Consider the following 20,578-nt stretch of genomic DNA (forward strand, 5'->3'; position numbering starts at 1 on the left):
TTGGCATAAAGAAAAAAATAATGGTGGCATAAAGAAAAAAAAACCTGGGACCACTTTTCAGATTATTTGGGTAAAAGCCCTGACATGTAAAACTGAACAGAGATGGTACATTCTTATCATAGGTGTGAGAATGCCTAGGAAGCCACAGCTGCCCCCTACCAACTCCACGTTGTTTGGGAAGTGGGGAATGGGATGGGATAACATCCATAAACATCCATAAAACAACCTACCATAATCCAGATAGTTTCCAGCACAATGAAGTAAAACCTGTTTTTTCAAGGGATTTTTTCCCCCCAAGTACTTGTATTTATAACTTCCCCAAACTGGAATTTATATAAAGCCAATATCTTTAGAAATAGCTTTTGGGTCTCTCTTGCCTTTAAAACATTACCTTGTATAGCCTATAAGTATTTTTACAATTCATTATGCAAAGTAAGTGGGTTTTTTAAATTCTGTAAGCACCATAACAAGATATTTAGAGAAATGCTGCATGTTTTTCTCTTTTTTTTTTTTCAAATGCAAGCCCCTTTTAAAATGCCACACACATTCTTTGTGGAGTATGCATGAAGCATTTTTAATGAGTCCTATCCTTTGGTTCCACACATTTTCCTAAATATCTTATTATGATGATTATGTAATTTGTGTTTGTGTCTATGTATGTAAGATCAAATAATAGCATGTAACACTAAAATTGAACTGGACTGCCTATCAGGGAATATTGTTGCTTATTCAACTGAACATACTATTTCATTTACCAAATTGCCAATAAAATTCTAATACTATTACTCATCATTGAAAAATCTCACAGGACTATCAGGGCATATGCTCCTGGGGTGTGAAATCCTAGAATGGAAGACTTGTAACATAACTATTAACATTAATATTTTAAAGAATGAGCAGTTTGTCTTTTTCTTCATTTGTTTTTAAATATTCTATATCACCTGAGAGTTGAAATAGTGTAAATTTTAACACTACCTGCTTAATAACTATTCCATTAAAATTGAATTAGACAAGAGAAAATGTCACTTCACTGTGGAAATAGCAGTAACCACCTTTTGAATATGTAAATTTGTATCTTTAAGCTTTTTTTTAAAAGCAAACAGCAGGTTCAGGCAAACTTTTATACCATTTGAAATGCTTGTCAACAGTGCCAGAATGACAGTCCTAAAGTTAAAAGTACCTAGTTAGATACAGGGAAACTGTCAGGCAGAGACCCTAACCTATTACTCTTGCTGGAGGGTTACCCTTAGGGTCAGTAATGCATTTCCTCTGAAGATCACATGATCAGCTAAGTGCCAACTACTATCCTAGTGTTACATTTCATATTTACATTTAAACAAATACATTTATTTGCTGGTTAGTTTACGGAAAGCTCGAAGCACTGACAACTAATTTAGATCACTCCTCACACTTCAAAAAATCAGAGACAATCACCAACAACAGGCTTTTGCTAATGGTAATCTTCAAAATATCATCATTACCATCTAGCCCACAGCTTCCCTCCAGTTCTAAAGTTACTCTGTTCCACTAAAGATGAAGCAGAGATGGTAATAAAGGCAGGGTTAACAGAGATTATGTAAGAATCACAAGCCCAAAAGGAGATAGCAGGTAGTAGTTCTACTGGCTCTGTGAAGTGGGTTCTGTTTAACTCATCACTTTTTATAAGTCTATAATTTGTTCCCACTCTGACAAGAATGATAAATATAATCTAGCGGATTCCTAAAGTGCCTTTCTGTGTAACTTTAAAGAGTATACTGTGGTAAATGGGTTCCGAAGATGACTGTAACCATCTGTCCCAGCTTGCAGGTTGTCTGCAATGAGATGTCGCTGCTCCTCTCATCAGACGTAGAGTCACTCTCCTCCCCTTGTATCTGGCTGGCCTGTGGCTTGTTTTCATTGAAGAATGTGGCAGAAATGATGACGTGTGGCTTCTGAAGTTAGGCTTTTTGACAAGTTATAGCTTCTGCTTTCACACTTTTGGGATGCTCCTTCCTGGATTGTTGTCTTCAGACTGCCATGCGACGAAGAGGACCCAGCTGAACGTGTGGAAATGCTATGCATGGGAAAGGCCAAGTTCCCTAGTTGAGAAGCTCTGTCAGGCCCAGTTCCCAGCTGATCTGCTGCTTAGCAGCAGCCACGAATGACTCCAGGTGAGACCACAAGGAGAACCATGTTATCAACCCACAGTATCAAAATAAATAATAAATCATTTTTAAAACTACAAACTATTGGGATGGTTTGGTGGACCACAATAGATAATTGAAACATATACATGACATAATGTCTCATAGAGCAGTTCGAAATTGTAAAAAATATTTATAAACCTAACACCTTTATTGACTTTGCTGGTTATCCTGTCTAGGTTAATGACTTACTTACGTTACATACAGGCTTTTCCTGTGTGACCAGGTGGACAGTCACAGTTTCCAGTTTTTTTGTTGCACTGACCTCCATTCTCATAGGGTCCACAGGAGAAGTGGCACTCTGGGTCCCAGAGGCCATCAGGGAAGGCTTGTAAAATAAAAAGAGAGAAAAAGAAAGGAGTCAAAATTCTCAAGATGCCCCCCAGATTTCTGCTATTGCCTAAGTGAGGTGGAAAAGTGTGCCTGTGTGTGTGAGTCTATGTATGAATGACTGAGCTGCAAAGGAAGAAATCTTTCTATAGCCTCTAAGGATTTATAACACTTCCAAAAATATTCGCTGAAGAAATCAGCATGACGCTCTATCTTGTCACTCTGGAAATACAAATACAGGGGTTAGCTTTTTGCTGAAAATGTGGTTTTCCAGACAGCAACAATGGAAGCAATTTTGATATATATCTTTGGAGGCAATTGCACAGAACAAAACCTGAAAATGAGATGTAATTTGTAGAGGAAGCTTAGAGGTGCCTTGTTTGGGAAGTTGTCCCCAAATGGTTGCATGTTCTCCAATCTTTGCTTTTTTTTGTCAAACAGAATAATCACCCCAGGGGTTGTAATTTGTGTATTTTCTGGAAGTATACAATACGTAAGGTGGGGAGAGGGGAGAGCACGCTCTGTTGAATGCCCTTTCTTTGACCTGGAGAAGGGCCCCTAAGGGCTCAGCAGGAGGTGTCACTGCAGGTCCTATCCCGGAATCCACGGGACTGGAAACCTGGTAGAGTGTTCTCTGAACACAGGCCAAACGGTGAGACTTTCCTAAACATATGACAGCTGTAAAAAGTTACATCAAATCAAGCTGGGGTGTAAAGCATTTTATTGTCCTGAGCAGAGGCTTTAAATAACAGAATTATTTTATTTTCTGGGATGTGCATACTGTTCCTAGCTATTAACTGTTGACCATTAGTCTCTGCCAAGAATTTTATATAAATTAGCTCACACTTCCATAAATATTGCCATATGACATGAGCAACTTTGTTTTTACATGAGAAACTGACACTCTCAGAGGTAAACTGATTTACTTTGGGTCATACACCTAATAGCAAAGTCAGGATTTCAACCCAGATCTTCTGGCCTCTGAAACTGGTGATTTCAGCTATTACCCTTAACTCATGCTATAATACTAGGCTCCTAGCATCTCTCAAGCCAATTAATCTGCTCTTAGAGACCCACCAGCATTCTAAATTTGAAGTTCATTGGATATGGAACTACTGCAATACAAGTGTGTCCTTAATATGACACAAGGGTTGAAGAGGCCTCCTTAGATGGATTCAAAGGTCTCAGTGAGCCAGAGTTCTCCACATTCAGCAGTCTGCTTACAGCTGGGGTCCAAAATACCCCAGGCTACAAACTAATCAAAACAAAGCAAAGACTAGTTATTTTTATTTTTTTGCTATTTCACAAATTAGTGTAGAAACCAGCTCTTCTACTCTTAGAACTCATTGCTCATGGGCTAAATAAGACCTGGTGCTGATTGTGGAGAGCACTATTCATTAGTGCCATTGAAACAATTTGCAGTCTTTAATTAACTATTCATCTGCAATCTAGACACAGGTCTGGAGTTAAGATTTTTTAAAGATATGTCTGGCTCTAGGAGCACTTGGGCTACTTCACTCTTTAAAAAAAGAGAAAGCAAAACAACAGGCCTGATTTTCATCATGACACAACTTAGAGAGCTCTTTTTCCTGTGATTTCAGTTGTCAATCATAGCAATCTTATTCACCTGCTCCAGTCTGGGTCCTAATTTCATTTTGTGGTTAGACAAAAATATCAGAATTGGACAAAGTTATCTGATTGAAAAATTGCATGTTTTCCAGAGATTATGGTGACCTCTCTGTTTTGCTGATTTACAAATACTTTCAACTCATTTTCCTTCACAGTGGGAATCTCAGAGGCACTTCCAACATAGTCGATTCAGCAGCTACTTTAAGAAAATGGTATCAGAATAAATTAAATGTACCCAGGTGTATGTATACAGTGTTGTCTTCTCCTGAGTTGACTTTCAGGGCATGACTTCTCTAGGTAGGGGAAATGGGTAAGGGACCACCTCTAGGCTTAAAAAACTGTTGAACCTGTAGGAGGTTTAGAGATTTGCATGGGACCCACTCTCATACCATATCAAACACATTCATGTGATGTCAGGATTCTGTTTCTCCAAGTTCTTTACTCCTTTGCCTTGAAAGTCATAATCTAGCAACCTAATAGCCCTCTCACCACGAAGTCTAGGTGGACATACTCCAGGTCCATAGCCACAGGACAACGTGGAAGAGTCTTACTCTCCTCAGTCAGCTCCAGAAAAGTCCTGCAGACCATGCGGAGAGACAGTGCAAGGAGCGATACGAGTACATGAGGGTCAAAGACGGCCTCCACTCCCAGTGCCTGACTGTGTAGCCGAACCCGGCAGTATCATGGTTTGCCTTCACACCTATTCACTCTCTTGGTTTTAAATAAGATGGCTCTTTAGATCACTTAGAAGGCAAAAATTTCACTTGCCATTAGTTTTGATGACTTTATCTGTTATACATTTGGTCTTGCTATGTATTAAAGAGAAAAAATGCTGTGATTTCTCTTGAATAAAATACTAACAGGTGCTTAAGTCATAATACATAGTAACATGAGAAAAATGTATAAAGAATAAAAACTGACCAATGGATATTTGCATATTCATCTAAGAAAACACTTATTGAGCAACTCCTACATGTCAGGATTGTTCTAAGGAGGTTTGGGATACTTCAGTGACAAAATGGACAATATCCTCTGCTGTGTGGCTTAGCTTGCAGCAGGAAAAACAGGCAATGAATATTAGACATAATAACATTGGAATATGTTATTATAATAATAATAGCATGTCAGAAGATGATACACACTTTGGAAAAGTTTAAAAAGCTCAAGGAATCTTGCAACTTGCAATTTTAAAGTGGGGTGGTACTGACAAGATGCAGTGAAAAGGTGACATGAGCTTTTTGGAAAAGTGAAAGAGCTGTGTAGATACTTGGGGAGAAGCATTCCATGAGTCCACAAACCAGAGGCAGCCATTGCTAACACCTTGGGATACCTTTTTCCAAATCTTATATGTACACACACATGCATATATCCCTATATGTTACCTATAGTTGGAATTATTCCATGAACTTCTGTATTTATCAATTAAAAAACTTATAAATACTTAGAAATTTGAGAAAGAACCACACAGATAGCTATATTTAAATTCCCAAAAATATTTCTGTGGTTAAAGTCTTTGAATTGTATCTGTTTGAGTGACCTATCTTTAGATACAAAGAAAATGCTTCTTCAACTCTGGAAGCCAGCAGGGCCTTTGGTTGATTAGTCCAGCTCAAAGAAGTGACTATCCAGCTTTAATCTTGGGATAAGGCTCGCTGCAATGTGATCTTGCTCCCCTTGCTCAAGTTTGCAAGGGGACAGCTAATAGCAAAGGCTGAGAAGACAAGGTTAAATAAATTTATTGCCCTGTCTCTCAGTTTCCTCACCTGCAAATAGGGGATTAATAAAGCTTACCCATCTCCTGAGGATACTGGTAGATTAACTAATGAATGATCATATGGTGCTGAACAAAGGCTGTGCACTGCTATTAGAGAAGAAAGAAAATTCATCATCAGATTGTACCTTTCTGGCATCTGTTGCCTTGGTAACCAGATTTGCAGGTGCAACTGCCATTTTTGGTGCTGCATTCCAGGGTGTTCTCCTCCACACACTGACATTCTGAAGAGCAGCCAGCAACCTAGGGCCCCTTGGGACATTCTTCAAGCAGATTGAGGCAAACCAGTCACCTGAAAACCACGCTTCGTGTCTTTTACATTGTTAGCACACAGGCATGTAGTTCTGTGGACCCTGATTATGGGGAAACAAGAAGATCGTACTGACTGCCAAAAAAAATAGGGAAACAAATGTCTTTCAAATCAGGCAATTCATTTGCTTTTTGGCAACTGGATGTGAACAGTGAAGCCTGAACTACTTAAAAGGCTTTGGTGCTTCTGGGAGAGAAATTGCTTCTCAATGTGCTCCATTGGTGCCTATAGTTAATATTCTCTGAAGACTGCTAAGGCCTGCCAGGCCCCATATCCATCCTGTCACAGCATGGAGATGACGGACAAGCATTGATGTGAAAGCTTGCCATTGTTTCCAGCCCCTTTCTTATATGGCAATTGGAAATAATTTTACATCATGTGGATGACACAGAACTTTTGTTGTGATAGCAGCATTATCTTGGCCACATCTTTGGCAAATGGTGCTCGCCTTTCCTTCATTATGTTCCCTGTGCTATTGAGTTTTAGAATTGGTAGTCAGCACAGGAATTCTAATTTGAAAAGTCCCACCTTTGCATTCAGGACAACATAGTCTCAGTTTTCTCTTTAAGAAGTTATTTATAGTAATTTGATTCCCTTTCCAAAATATACCTCTGGCAAATTTTTTCTCCCCCATTTAAAAAACAGATGTCCAATTATATATAAGATGATTTATCAAATAAAAGATCCTTCAAGTGCCCTCCAGGTCCAAGGTAATTGTATTGTATGCCTATATATGCTTTGCCATCAAAAGCTACCCGGAAAGAACAAAATAAAGCCACTTAACTTTCTGGTGGATAGAAATTCTTAACATCTGTTAATATCCACTATTATTAGCAGAGACAATTTAAAGTAGTGGTTACAAAGGCACCATGTAGGGTGGTCCTTGTTCCAGCTGCCACGGACAGACAGAGTTATCCTGAAAGCAGAACAGAATTATTAACAGGTCCCCTTCTCACTATAAATAATATCCCATTTGGATGACAAACTATGCAATCCCTCTCTTATCCTTCCTATGCCTTCCGTATTTTGAGCCTTTCTGAGATCCACCAAGCCCCGGGGTCTCCCAGAGCTGTTGTCTCCCTGAGGGGGGCCCCTTCCTACTCACTTCCCTGGATCGACTTCTATGCACTACTCTTTCAGGTTCAGCATGTAGAACGGTGGGTCAAGGGACAAACTCAGGCACAATGGAATGACAAGTGTGACAACTCAGTGTATTAAGAACATGTAACTATGTAAATAGGCTTAGAAAAAAAGGAAAAGTAGATGAAGCAGTCACTTTTGGCAATCCAGTGTCTTTTCAGGGTTTGTTGTGTATTGAAATGTGTGCTCTTAAATTTCCTATGTAGAAGTCCTTACCCCCATTACTTCAGAATGTGACCTTGTTTGGAAATTGTGTCATTGCCCATATAGTTAAGATGAAGTCATACTGGAGAAGAATGGGCCTCTAATCCGAGATGACTGGTGTCCTTATAAATAGGCAAAATTTAGACAAAGACACTCACATAGGGAGAACCAAGTGAAAAACCTGGGTCACGCCGTCAAGGAACTATGAGGGGCTAGGGGAGAAGCCGGGAACAGATCCTCCCCTGGTGCTTCCCAAGGCGGCCTGCCAACACCTTCATCCCGGCTTTCAGCCTCCAAGACTATGAGACAATACATGTCTGTGGTTTAAGGTACTGAATTTGTGGCACTTTATTATGAAAGCTCTAGAACATTAATATAAGGTTGCAAGCTCCTTAGTGCCAGACAATGGCATTAACAAATGAAGCCTCAAGTCTAAGCAATAAGTGGACTACAGAACAGGAATACGTATTTTTTTGTAAAGATGATCATATTCAAAATCTTAATCATCATCACTACCGCATCTGCTCTTCAAATTTTAGAACAGATGAATTATGATCCCATTGTTTTTTGTCAAAATATCTAATATTACCTTATAAAATATTTAAAAGTTATTACTAAAAAATGGAGTGTGTCTTGTTACCCTAGAGGGACAATAATAGAAATGGTGTTATCTTTGTTTCTTAGTGAGCTTTCTTCTTGGTGCGTCTTGGAAGTTGGTGATATTCTGAAACACACTATCGGCACCTGCACTGTTCACATTTACATGTGCCTTCTTCCCTTTTTATTTTGCTCATTAAGCCTAACCTTTCCTCATGACCCAGGTTTAGTTTTCTATGATACCTTCACTGGCTTTCTTATTGGAGCATTCACAATTTACTCTCTGTTTTCAAGGGGCATGCCCTTTATAAAATAGGTAACATCCATGCACATTCAACTAAAAATGCAATATAAGATTCTAAAAGATCTCTGTTATTAAGAAATGGGTCATGGAATTGTTAGAGTAGGTACATAGCCAGACATGAGCAGAGAAAGGAGAGGAGGGCATTCAGCTAGATGCTTGCTTATATTCCACAAATTCTGTGCAAGCTGTTTCTGTGAGATGTGGAATGAGAATACAAAACTGGCTGGTTCCAACATGGAGTAGAAATTGACCCTGACTTCAACTCCACATACACTATACACTCACTAACATAGTGAAAAATCACACTTCACCTTGCAATAAAGTTCCAATGGGGACCAAATATAGTCAAAAACCTTCCCTGTCCCATGTGAGGGTAGAGCAAGCCTGAACTCCAGCAAGACTCCATTTGTTCCCTGTGAAACTTAACCCTGCTTAATGAATATTCATTTCCCTTCATATTAAAAAGGCTCCTATTGTTCCCTTGGCAGTACCCCTCTGGGTCTGCCCAGGCCCCAACTCTCAAGTATGTACTCTTTCCTTGTTCTAAACTAAATCTCCAAATAACTCTTAATGCTCAGTGCCTTTTCTGTATCTGTTCTTAAATTGATTTTGCAGAGAGACCAAGGACCCACCGCTGGTAACAGTGTACTGGGGTCCACTCCAGAAGGATTTTCAGAGGGGGGCATAAGGAATAGGTGAGGAGCACCATGGAGATTGTTTCAGGCTTATAGGTATTTGCCCACAGCTTCCGGATGGGATGGTCAGACCCAGAGCTGCCTCACTGGGAGAAATCCTAAAAGTTACTGATAGGCTGAAGTCCTTATTGATAATTGTGTTTTCTTACAACTTTTGCAAAATGAGATTGATGGTCAAATACAAAATGAATGCCTGTATCAGGATTTTTAGGGAATGATACTGCTTTTCACTAGAACCAAAAAATAAAAGAGACTTGTTCCGGGTCATTGATACTGAATTCCCATAAAGTATCAAATGTCCTTTTAAATGAACTATTAACAATTCTCGTTCAATAATTATGGTAAACACTAACTTGAAAAACAATGTAAAGAATTCATAAATATTTTTCTTTCATCAAAATCTAGATTCTATAATGTAAGGAGGCTAAATAAAGACTGGAACATAAATTGTCATATTATATATATTATATATATATGTGGTATGACGATAAAATACAGAATGTTTTTTATTCTATTCCTTTGTCTAACATATTTTGGGTACTTTCTGAGCCTCCTTGTTTCACACAGGGAGCAGATTTAGTGCCTGCGACTCACTCAGATGACAAAACCTCCCACAGCGCCCTGGTGCACACAGACAGGCACTGCACACCCCGTGGCCATGGCCACTGTTGGCGCAGTTACGTTTCCTTTTGCAGTTCTTCCCGAAGAATCCTTTTGGGCATCCTGGAGGGCAGAAGGACAAACAAAGCAAATATTAACCCACATGTAAAAACTTGCTAGAGCTGTTGCTACATGAAATAAAGGGTTGACAAAAGGTAAGTTGTTTCCAGTCTGATGGGGCTGAGTCTAGAGAGCTCTTTCAAAAAGCACAAATGTGATTTTATGTCTTCTCCCTAAAATTCTACAATGACTTATCATTGTTGCCAGGTTAAAATCTCCAGACTTAACAAGAGCTACATGTCCCTGCACTGGCTGACCTCATGATGCCGTAATAGCTCCCCGACTGACCTTTGTTCCACCAGCTGATGTTCTTCAGCTTCCTCGAGGGCACCTCACTTTTTCCCACTTCAGAGCCAGGCAACATGTGGTCCCCTCAGTCTCACGTGTCTCCTTTTTCGGCAGGCTTCTCTGCTCAAGTGTTAAGTGATACGTCTTTAGAAGTTGCCCCCTGGCTTACACAGTCTACAGTGTGCTCATGGTCTGGCCTCAAAGCATACATTAATACTTAATTTGTAACACCTAACAACATTTGTAACCTAAGTCTGTTTTGAACAAGACAGTAAGTTCCACATGGAAGGAGATCATAGTCTTATTTATTTAATAAATATTTTTTGTTACCATGTAAAGCCTTCCAAACACTTTACATATATTAACACACACAAACACTTATGTGCCTGTGAATATATATATAACATGTATATAAACATACATACATATGTATATGTATATAGTGCATATACACATATAAATTCATTAAACGAATAAACATTGTTCAAGGGGATGAATGACTGGGATGCCAGCATGAGCCTTCCTGCACCTCTCAGAGAGTACAGTAAACTTGGTTTCTATATCTCTTATTCTGTGATCTCTGAGAATCTAATAAACTCCCATGATTTCTGGCAATCCCTGAAAACCTCTATCTCCACTGACTCTGTCTTCTGTTTTTGTGCCTATATAAGCAGTTTCTTTTTTGTGCTTTTTCAACTCATGTAGAAAATGTGGCCCTTCCCTGGTTTCCCTGAAAAATCTACACACACTCAATGGTATTCTGTCAGTTTTTTATACACCATTCCTCCTCTCTTTTCCTTTTTCTCTGCTCTCCATTTCTTCACTAATTTTCATCTCTTTTCCTCCCAGGTTTGCCCAGGAGATCTTTTTTTCTTCCTTTTGTTATGCAGAAAAAATAAATTCTCCTAAGCTCCTATATATCTAAACCTGCACACACAAAATCAAGTTTTTGCTCAGTGGAAGAAAAAGATTTTCTCTGTATAAGGATTCATCCTGTTTAGAGCATAGTTGGAGATTTAAGTATCACTTCTTTTGTTCTATTACACATGTCATCAGTCAAAGCAGTTGTACTCTTGTCTACATACTCAGTTTTTTACTCCTTCAGAAAAAGCCACCTTGAAAAATACAGATGCAACTTCTGTTTACTTCATTTCCCATCAGAAACCTGAAGAACTTAAAAAATTACCTCATATGACGAGCCCAGACCTTCCTACTGCCTGAACAGGCTTCCCAGTGAACCCCCCGGGCAGAGGGGCACTGGCACCTCCCCATCAGAGGGTCCCAGGTGCCTCCATTCTGACAATCACAGGCATTGCCACAGTCTCTCCACCTGGTCTCCCGAAACCAGGCAGTGAAGAACACAGACAAGGTAAACAAGCAGTGCAATATACTCGTTTGAGATACAAAAGGAGAAAATGAAAGCTGTCTTTCTGTTAGACTGAGTAATTAAAATCTCTGCAGCTTGCAGATCCAGAAAGTCTCTGGCTTGCTCCTGGTTTGGATGGCAGAACCACACCTGCAGGGTTGTTGACACAACTAGTTAAATGACAGTGACCGAAGAACTGCTATCCAGGGTCACTTGCACACTTTACCTCCTTCCTGAAACTCCAACCCTCACATTTTTAAAGCTTCCTAGATATCTTGCCTGTATAACTGTCACCAATCTTAATGAGAAGTAAACTGCACCTTCTATTTTGAAAAATGCGAAGAAAATGTTGCAAAGCAATGTCATGTTATTTTTAACCAGGAATGAATGTGACTGAGACTGTCTTGAGAGGCCCAAGGTGATTTGCATGGTCAAGCACTGATGAAGTCAAGCTAACCACTGTTTGGCTTTTTGGGAAATGTTTAGTATTCCAGTAAAAAAAAATTGAGAGAAATATCTGTAATTTCAAGTTTAACTTGAGGAAATTCCAAGTGTTGAGATAATTTCAGTAGCCATCTTAATGGACATTTTATCAAAATGGTTGAATATTATAAAACTACATTTATATCATTTCCTCTACCTGCCCACCCATCCCATTCCAGATGCTAATATGGAAACTTGGCTTCTTAGTTACTTTTTTCTTTGTTTTCAAGGAGGAGGATACTATGAAAAGCAAAGGAAAGGAAGTAAGGGAAAGAAACTGGTAGCAAACATGGATTGAGGCCTATGGTGTTAGGTATTAATTTACATATAATGAGCCTTTGTATTCTTAGAGCAACCATAGAGGGGGATAATTTTTAAAAATATACCTTGAAAATGAAGCAAAAGAAGTTAAGTAGCTTGCAGAGTGTCTGGATTATAGCAAGTCACCAACATTGGCAAACCAACACTACATCCCTACAAAGTAGAATATGAGATAATAATAGCACAAGAATTTCCTAAATATCTCACCAGCATCAAACAGAGCAATTATCCTGGAGAAGAAAATTTTAAAATAAGCATGTCCCACACCACAGCTGGATGACTTGGAAGAGGTCAGTTTTGTATGGCTGAGTTTGTCGAGTTGCAGGTCAACATAGGTGGGCATCTCAATACCAAGTTCTACTCATTTGTTCATTCACCCAATGGGAGGCACTTGAATAGGACCTGGCCAATGAGCTTTCAGTCTAGTAAGGGAGACAGAACAGAAGCATAGCTAACTCTAACCCAATGTAGAGAGAGAGGGAGGGGCAGAGACAGAAAGCCTGACTTGCAACCCACTAAAAATAGAAACAGTTGTGGTTAGACTGGGGCCATCAAATGAAGCTTCATACAATAAGCGGCAGTAGACAAAGATGGCAGTTGAACAAAAGGCACAAAGCTGAACAGTGCAAAGCATTAAGCAGTGAGTGGTTTAGTTTGCTGGAAATAATAAGCTTTGTAAAGAGCTGTAATTAGTATAGAAAGAGAAAAGGACTTATGAGGTCCTGTGTGTGGATTGTTACAGTGACTAGATTAGAAGTGTATACTTTATGTAGCAGGAAATGGGACACTCAATGTTTTTTGAGCAGCAGCAAAACATGAGCAGAGGGAGGCTTGAGGAAGATCTTCAACACCCTAAGTAGTAATTTTGGAATAACCACTTCACTTGTTAAGACTCATGTTTTGCATCTATCTCATAAAAGAAACAATATCTGTGCTCCTTCTTCCCATACACAGGAGGTTTGAAAGAAGACCTGCTCATATCACCTTCCAAGCCAATCACAAAGACTAAAACATTTGATTAAAACATTTCTAAGGTAAATTTGAAAAGAGAAAGAGGAAACAAAGATGGCCAATACATTTTGTTTTTATTGGCAGTTTAGTATCTGCAGTATACCTTCATTTAAAATATAAAGGGAAAGATTTATTAGAAGTATCAATTTTCAAATCTGTGATATTTTCTCACCAAAGACTCATATAAAAAACCTAAAAGTATCATTGGCTGCACTAACCTATTTTTAAAAGAAAAAAAAAGATAAACTACTCAAAAAGAAGCAGCAGTCAAGCAGTGCTATTAATTGCACTTTATAACACAAACCTTTTCTTCTTTTCCTTCATTGGGAATAGCTTGCCAGGGCATAATGATTTATTTAAATGGAGGGATTTTTATAGGCCTAGAATATTAGGATCCTTTATTAACTCTCATGTTTTGTGGATAAATGAGAGACAGCACCAGGTTCCCAGGGAACACAAAATCTCCCTTTTAATCACATGTTCAGTTTAAAACCTCAGTGCTTCACAGGCGTTCTTTATGCACAGCAAATAAATTGTGGTTTCTCACTCTTATCGATTGCTTACCTTGTTAAGGCATTTTACAGAGAACACATGTAAAGGAGAGCTCATCACCCTCTTACCTGTTCCTCCAACTATTACTTGCTATCATTACAAAGAATGCCTCCCCAGCCAGCTGGGCACCTGCCTCAGTTCATGTAGTCCCCACAGCTCAGACTGCGATCATGTCTGAAAGTGTGATCTAAACAGACTGGAAGTGAAACAATCTTGGTTTGTCCAAACTGCCTACCTCACTGAAAATGGAAATAAAACTGTGCATTTCTCAAAAAGTGTCCTCCAGTTTGAAAACAGAGAAAAAGTGACTAAGAAGCCAAATTTCTGTATTAGCATCTGGAATGGGGTGGTGGGTAGGTAGAGGAAGTGATATAAATGTAGTTTCACAATATTCAACCATTATGATGAAATGTCCATTAAGATGGCTACTGAAATTATCTCAACACTTGGAATTTCCTCAAGTTAAACTTGAAATTACAGATATTTCTCTCAATTTTTTTTTACTGGAATACTAAACATTTCCCAAAAAGCCAAACAGTGGTTAGCTTGACTTCATCAGTGTTTGACCATGCAAATCACCTTGGGCCTCTCAAGACAGTCTCAGTCACATTCATTCCTGGTTAAAAATAACATGACATTGCTTTGCAACATTTTCTTCCCATTTTTCAAAATAGAAGGTGCAATTTGCTTCTCATTAAGATTGGTGACAGTTATACAGGCAAGATGTCTAGGAAGCTTTAAAAATGTGAGGGTTGGAGTTTCAGGAAGGAGGTAAAGTGTGCAAGTGACCCTGGATAGCAGTTCTTCGGTCACTGTCATTTAATTAGCTGTGTCAGCAACCCTGCAGGTGTGGTTCTGCCATCCAAACCAGGAGCGAGCCACAGACTTTCTAGATCTGCAAGCTGCAGAGATTTTAATTACTCAGTCTAATAGAAAGACAGCTTTCATTTTCTCCTTTGGTATCTCAACGAGTATATTGTACTGCTTGTTTACCTTGTCTGTGTTCTTCACTGCCTGGTTTTGGGAGACCAGGTGGAGAGACTGTGCCAACACCTGTGATTGTCAGAATGGAGGCACCTGGGACCCTCTGATGGGGATGTGTTAGTAGCTGTCCTGGGGGACTCATGGGAAAACCTGTCTGGGCAGTAGGAAGGTTGGGTGCTCAATAAGAAAAAAAGCGTCATCCTTGAGCATATTTCCTAATACCAGAAAAAAAGACAATAGCAAAGAGACATCTTTTTAAATATAGCTTCAGATACAGTCCCTAAACAATACTTGGAATATTTAAGAAACTACAAAAATGAAAAATTACCATTGATTCCTGAACATAAAAATAGTCAATGTTTCTGGCACTTTGATGTTTTTCCTTCTGGGCTTTTTATGTAAAGTTTTGTTTTCCAAGTAACCCTTTTTATTGAGTTTTAATATACATGCAGAGCAGTGCCACAAACTTGTATACATTTTATGCTTTTTTCACACAATGTAAACAACCCCACATAAATGCCACCAGATCAAGACAGAGATTGTTACCAATTCAAAAACTCAAAGGTAACTCGATTCTTAATCATTAGCCTCACAAATAAAACACTCCCCTGGTTGCTATCACCATAGATCATTTTTCCTTATTTTTGGATTTTATATAAATGTAATCATAAAGTATGTACTCTGTTTCAATATGATATTTATGAGACTCACCCATATTCTGTGCATACTAGTTTATTTTTAATGGCTGTGTAGTATTCTATTGCATAAATGTACTGCAATGTGATTTCCATTCTATTCTTGAGAGAGATTACCTTCATCTGAATAAAGATGTAGAAACTTGATTTCAGTTTTAATGTTCAATTTTTGCCCCTATTTTTTTGTTGGGGTCTTTCAGATGTTCTGATCAAAAGTTTGTCATGTTTAGCAAGATCTCTCTCTTTTGGCAGGTTCTGACCTCCCCATCACTACAATACTGTTGATAACTGCATGCAGATCCTCACCCGCATAGCAGCTATCTGTATACTTTCTGGATTCTCTGCCTGCAGAGCCCATACACTAGCAAATGGCTCAGACATCTCACTTGTCTGAGCTTCTCTTCTTTCCTGATCTTGGCCACTCCAATTTTGAATACTTTGGCAGCCCTAAACTATTTCTATTCTGACTTTGTGTAGCCAAAGTATCAGAAGCTTAATTTAAAAACTTGAAAGCATCTCTATTTTTATATAGATGTCTTTATTGGTATTACAATTGACCACAGCATAAAAACACTTTGGCCATTTTACCCAATGCTTTCTTTCTGAAGCAATCATCAAACTTTGATATTGTTAAAATACAACAAATAGAGGGAGAACAAAAAGAGCAGCTCTGTTTTACAAAGAGAAAAAGGAAAAGCAGCACCAGACTGGCTGCAAACTGTTACTTTTAAAAGAGGTTATGCTAATTTATTTTGATCAGAAGTGATTTGATGGTTGAATTCTGTTGCATGGATATGTAAAAAAAACTGCTCACATTTCTAAAGATATTTTTCTTTGTCCACTTGAGCATATTGAACAATTGGTTTCTGGCATTTTAAAATCTAGAAAGGATCTAAATTTTAAGGTTAATTAAGGTAAATTTCAACTATACAATAGTGACTTCTAGTGGAGTTTTAATAGAATTAAGAGGTCCCATTATGCTAAGATGTTTTTCACCTCTGTTTCATTCTTTCATTGTATTGCACTTCAACAGCCCCCCACCACTGTGAACCCCCATTTCTACACTTACCTACATAACTCTATACCATTCAAAAGAAAGAGGGAAGAAAGACAAATGATGATGAATTTGATAAGAAGCTTCTGAGAAGTAATTTTGTCCCTGCTAACATCATCTGAAAACGTTGGATGGCATTAAATATTGATAATGAAATTGTCCATAAGACAATTTATGTGAATTATGTAAAAATAAAAAAAAAGGTGAGCATAATGAGATAAATTCTTTTGACTCACCCACTCTGTGCAGTCAGTTCTCCTCTAACATTATGTCCTCTTTCCCCTGTTCTCACGTTCATAGGTGGGAGGCAGAGAGGTAGCAACATAATGAAGCAGTAGAGGGAGGCCCCTGAACAGGAGGCCTGGAAACCTCACAACTTCTAATTCTTCTTCCTCTAACTCATCATCATCTAAAGCTAAGACCACACAGCCAAATGCCTGGCTTCAGCATGTGGGTAAAAGAAAGTAAAACTGAGCAAGGGTTCATGAGAGAAATGACAGAGTTTGAACTAGACAGCCAAGCAGGGGGCAACTGAGAGGTACAAGCCTTTGAGAAGGCCGTTTCAAAAGGCCTATTGTAAATGTGGGTGAGGAGCAGCATGCACAAAGTTGAAATTGCAGTAGGGAGAACAAAAGAAAAAGAAAGACCTCAGTCTGTGGAGAGAGAAAGGCGAGGACAGGTAGAGTGAAGAAATACGTGGTCTCTCTTGCTCCTGAAGAACAAAATGAAAGTCAAAGTAGTTTGAAGAGAGAAAATAAAATTCTTCACAGTGACTTACAGATGCAAGTTTTCCCACCACTTCCAATTCTGTAGCCTTCCTCACAAGGGCAGTCGTATGTTCCCACAGAGTTAATACGGAGCTGGTCACAGGCTGTAGTGACATCCAGACACTCATTCACATCTAGGAAAATTTAAACAATGTCTGCTTTTAGGTGTTGAAAGATAAAATAGACATTTGAACCCATGGGCTTATTTGTGTTCCTTTTGTCACCTTTATTGACCGGTAACTGTTTTGCCATAAAGGAGAGCTCCCAAATTCTTCCTGAACTATTTTTCCTTCACTCACTTTTAAGTTCACTGTAGTTCACATAGACAGTGGCTTTCTGAGACCTTGTTCATGAGATTTTGATGAAGAATTTAAAGAATTTAAAACGAATTCAGTGGTCTCAGGCTGTGTGCCATTTTACAGAATGTTCACTCACTCTTGAATTATTCAATATCTATAATAAAGCCTTTATTCCATGCATAATTCTGTACAAGGTTTGTGGAGAGTTTTAGCTGGAAGGATCCTGAGCTTTGATCTAGTGTGCCTTACTGATATGTCTGAGCCCAGACTTTGGGCAATGTGTTTATGATACTACAAGTTAATTTATGAAGTTGAGTTTCTAAGCACTGCATCAAATTGTGGACACCTTTTCCATTTGGATGTGTGTATCTAAGTATGTATATTCATGCATACAATCATCTCTTGGCTCACTCTGTTTAAGAGCAGATGGTACATGAAATTCAATTTTTTTTGGCCCTGTTAATTGGATGGAATTTAATAAATGGTAATGTACTCTGCTGTGTTTAAAATATATAGACATCATCGTTGTGTATTCTCTGCTATTATCCACACTGCAAAGCTGGGGGCTTTTGGCTATCTACATAAAGAAACCATTATCGTCAACAAAATTCAGAAATTTAAAGAAACACGATTTCCTCTGAAGTATTAAATTTTTGTATGTACATTTGACTATTATTGCAATAAATATCAGTCTTCTAACCTTTGCTGTAATTTCAAGAAAAATGTGGTTCAAAATAATAGTAATAATGATCAAAAATAAGAATTTAAAGATGGCATATTTAAGGTAAACTTTTAAAATAAATTATAGCAATGACTTACATAAACTGTTCTTAATGGTATAAAAAGTGATATAAAATGGTATAAAAATATAAAAATCTCCATTCACTAAATTGAAACTCTCCTGCAATATATATGTGTGTATATATATTTTTACATATGTATGTGTATATTAATACATGTATGTGTATATATCAATATACACATATATGTATATATGCTAATACAAATATGTATGTGCATATATTAACTTAATGCATATACATATGTATGCATAAATGCAAAAGTTAAGAAACATCTGAAAGGTAAGTGAACCAATTTTAACAAATAAACTAGGAAATTGCAGAATGACTCATTTTAAAGCTTGCATTAGCTAGATTAATATCACATACATAGAGGATTCTGATATGGATTTAGACTGTGGCTCATGAACTGGCAATTCTTTTGCTTTGACTAATTAAAATGACTTTCAGTAACCAACTTTTTAATTCCAGTCAAGCTTGCCACGGGTGATTCCTATGGCAATGTGCTATGGCCTGCCTGAATTTCGCATATGCCTACATATATTAAATTAGATAAAAGAGATTATGGGCCAACGGATATTATAATAATAATAGTTGCTTTTAGTTGAGTGATTTTTTTTATGCCAATCACTATACAGGCAATTTACATTTATTAGTTTCCTAATCTACCTAGTAATTCTATTATTGTCTTCACTTTACTGATAAGGATCTGAGGCTCAGAGCAATCAGAGTCACCCGGGTTCATACAATAGTAAATGGTAGAACCACATAGAAATCCAAATCTCTCTAGTGTCAAAGCCTCTCCTTCTCCACCCTAACCCTCTGCCCTCACACGTCCCTCCCTCATTGATCGCCACACCAGATCAGTGATTTCATGTTGGATCTCAGAAATTTACCATCACATCCACAACCATCAGAACTGATCTGAAAGCCTTCCTGACAACTGCATTCATAGCTGCCTAAAGAGCTGATGCGGAGCTGGGCACAGCAGGCATCTCCACTCTCACATTCATCAATGTCTGTGGGGAAAGGATATTTCTGTTATTTAAGAGACAGGAATTTAACCAATCTATAGAAGTGCTGATAAGCCTCCCTTCTAAATTAAAACTGTTTTACTTATCATTTTCTATTTCTCAGGCTCCATAATACAGATACCGTATTACAGAAGAAACTGTAACACAAAAAGAATAAGGACCACATTTCGGTTTATGTTTCCAGCATGCTTCTCCAATGCCTGTTATTTATTTTCGAAGTATATCAAAAAATCTCCAAATGCATTTATAAGCACAGGAAAAGAGATCCTTGCTAGTTTTCCAGTTTAAATGGCAATCTGACTGAATAAACAGAGACCTTGAAGAACAACAATAAAAAACAGCTTCAGAAAAAGAGCCAAGGAATTCTCTTAATGAGCATTAGAGAGCTGCAAAGAGGAGGCAATGTTAGACTCCATACTATGTTTGTCCTTCTAGAACTTTGGATGAGCATTCCCAGGTAGAAGGAACTTACAACTGAGAAGAGAAGTGGTAACTGCAATTTGAGTGAGGGCAGAAAATCATTTTAGATACTATGTTTTAGATGACAGAATATTTTAGAGTATTTGCTTCAACTTTTCAATGATGTTTTGACTGAGATGAGTGAGGTCTGGGGTTTTTTATTACACTTGGTGACACCCTGGCATGTCCTATCAGATACACAGCTTTCTAAATTATCTTTAAGTCTCTGTAAACACTATTATTCTAGAATTCTGTAGTCCTGAATGTTTCTTTCTAAGACATACTTGCCTCAGGGAAAATAAAAATGCACCAGAAGATGTCAAATTGAAACCCTTCAGTCAAAGAATAATCCATTTGAGTTTTGAGGTGGTCACTTCTAACATAATTGGCTGAGGAGAGCAATAGACTCTTCACCCACTATTTCCTTAGGCTAGACACTGAAGTTGTGCTCAGTGGTTCTAGCAATAGGACTATGGTTCAATTCAACTCCCTCTGTTTGTTGAGCTGTTAAGTTGGGTGGCCTGTCAGCACTGAGCTTTCAAAATTCCATTGCTCCACAACTACATGAACAGCCACAGATAG

The 20,578-nt window shown here is 38.2% G+C and overlaps 1 protein-coding gene across 1 annotated transcript in view; it reads right to left on the bottom strand.

The window, feature by feature from the left end:
• Nucleotides 1-927: 927 nt before the first annotated feature.
• LOC108404713 (EGF-like and EMI domain-containing protein 1) overlaps nt 928-20,578 on the bottom strand; it is a 488,851-nt gene continuing 469,200 nt past the window's right edge. Inside the window, 5 exon segments of the mRNA XM_073230479.1 lie at nt 928-2,511; nt 6,042-6,176; nt 9,758-9,886; nt 16,930-17,052; nt 19,400-19,522. Of these exon segments, the coding sequence (XP_073086580.1) occupies nt 2,381-2,511; nt 6,042-6,176; nt 9,758-9,886; nt 16,930-17,052; nt 19,400-19,522 (641 nt within the window). The 3' untranslated portion in view covers nt 928-2,380.

Source organism: Manis javanica, chromosome 3 (genome assembly GCF_040802235.1).
Source record: "Manis javanica isolate MJ-LG chromosome 3, MJ_LKY, whole genome shotgun sequence".
NCBI lineage: Eukaryota > Metazoa > Chordata > Mammalia > Pholidota > Manidae > Manis > Manis javanica.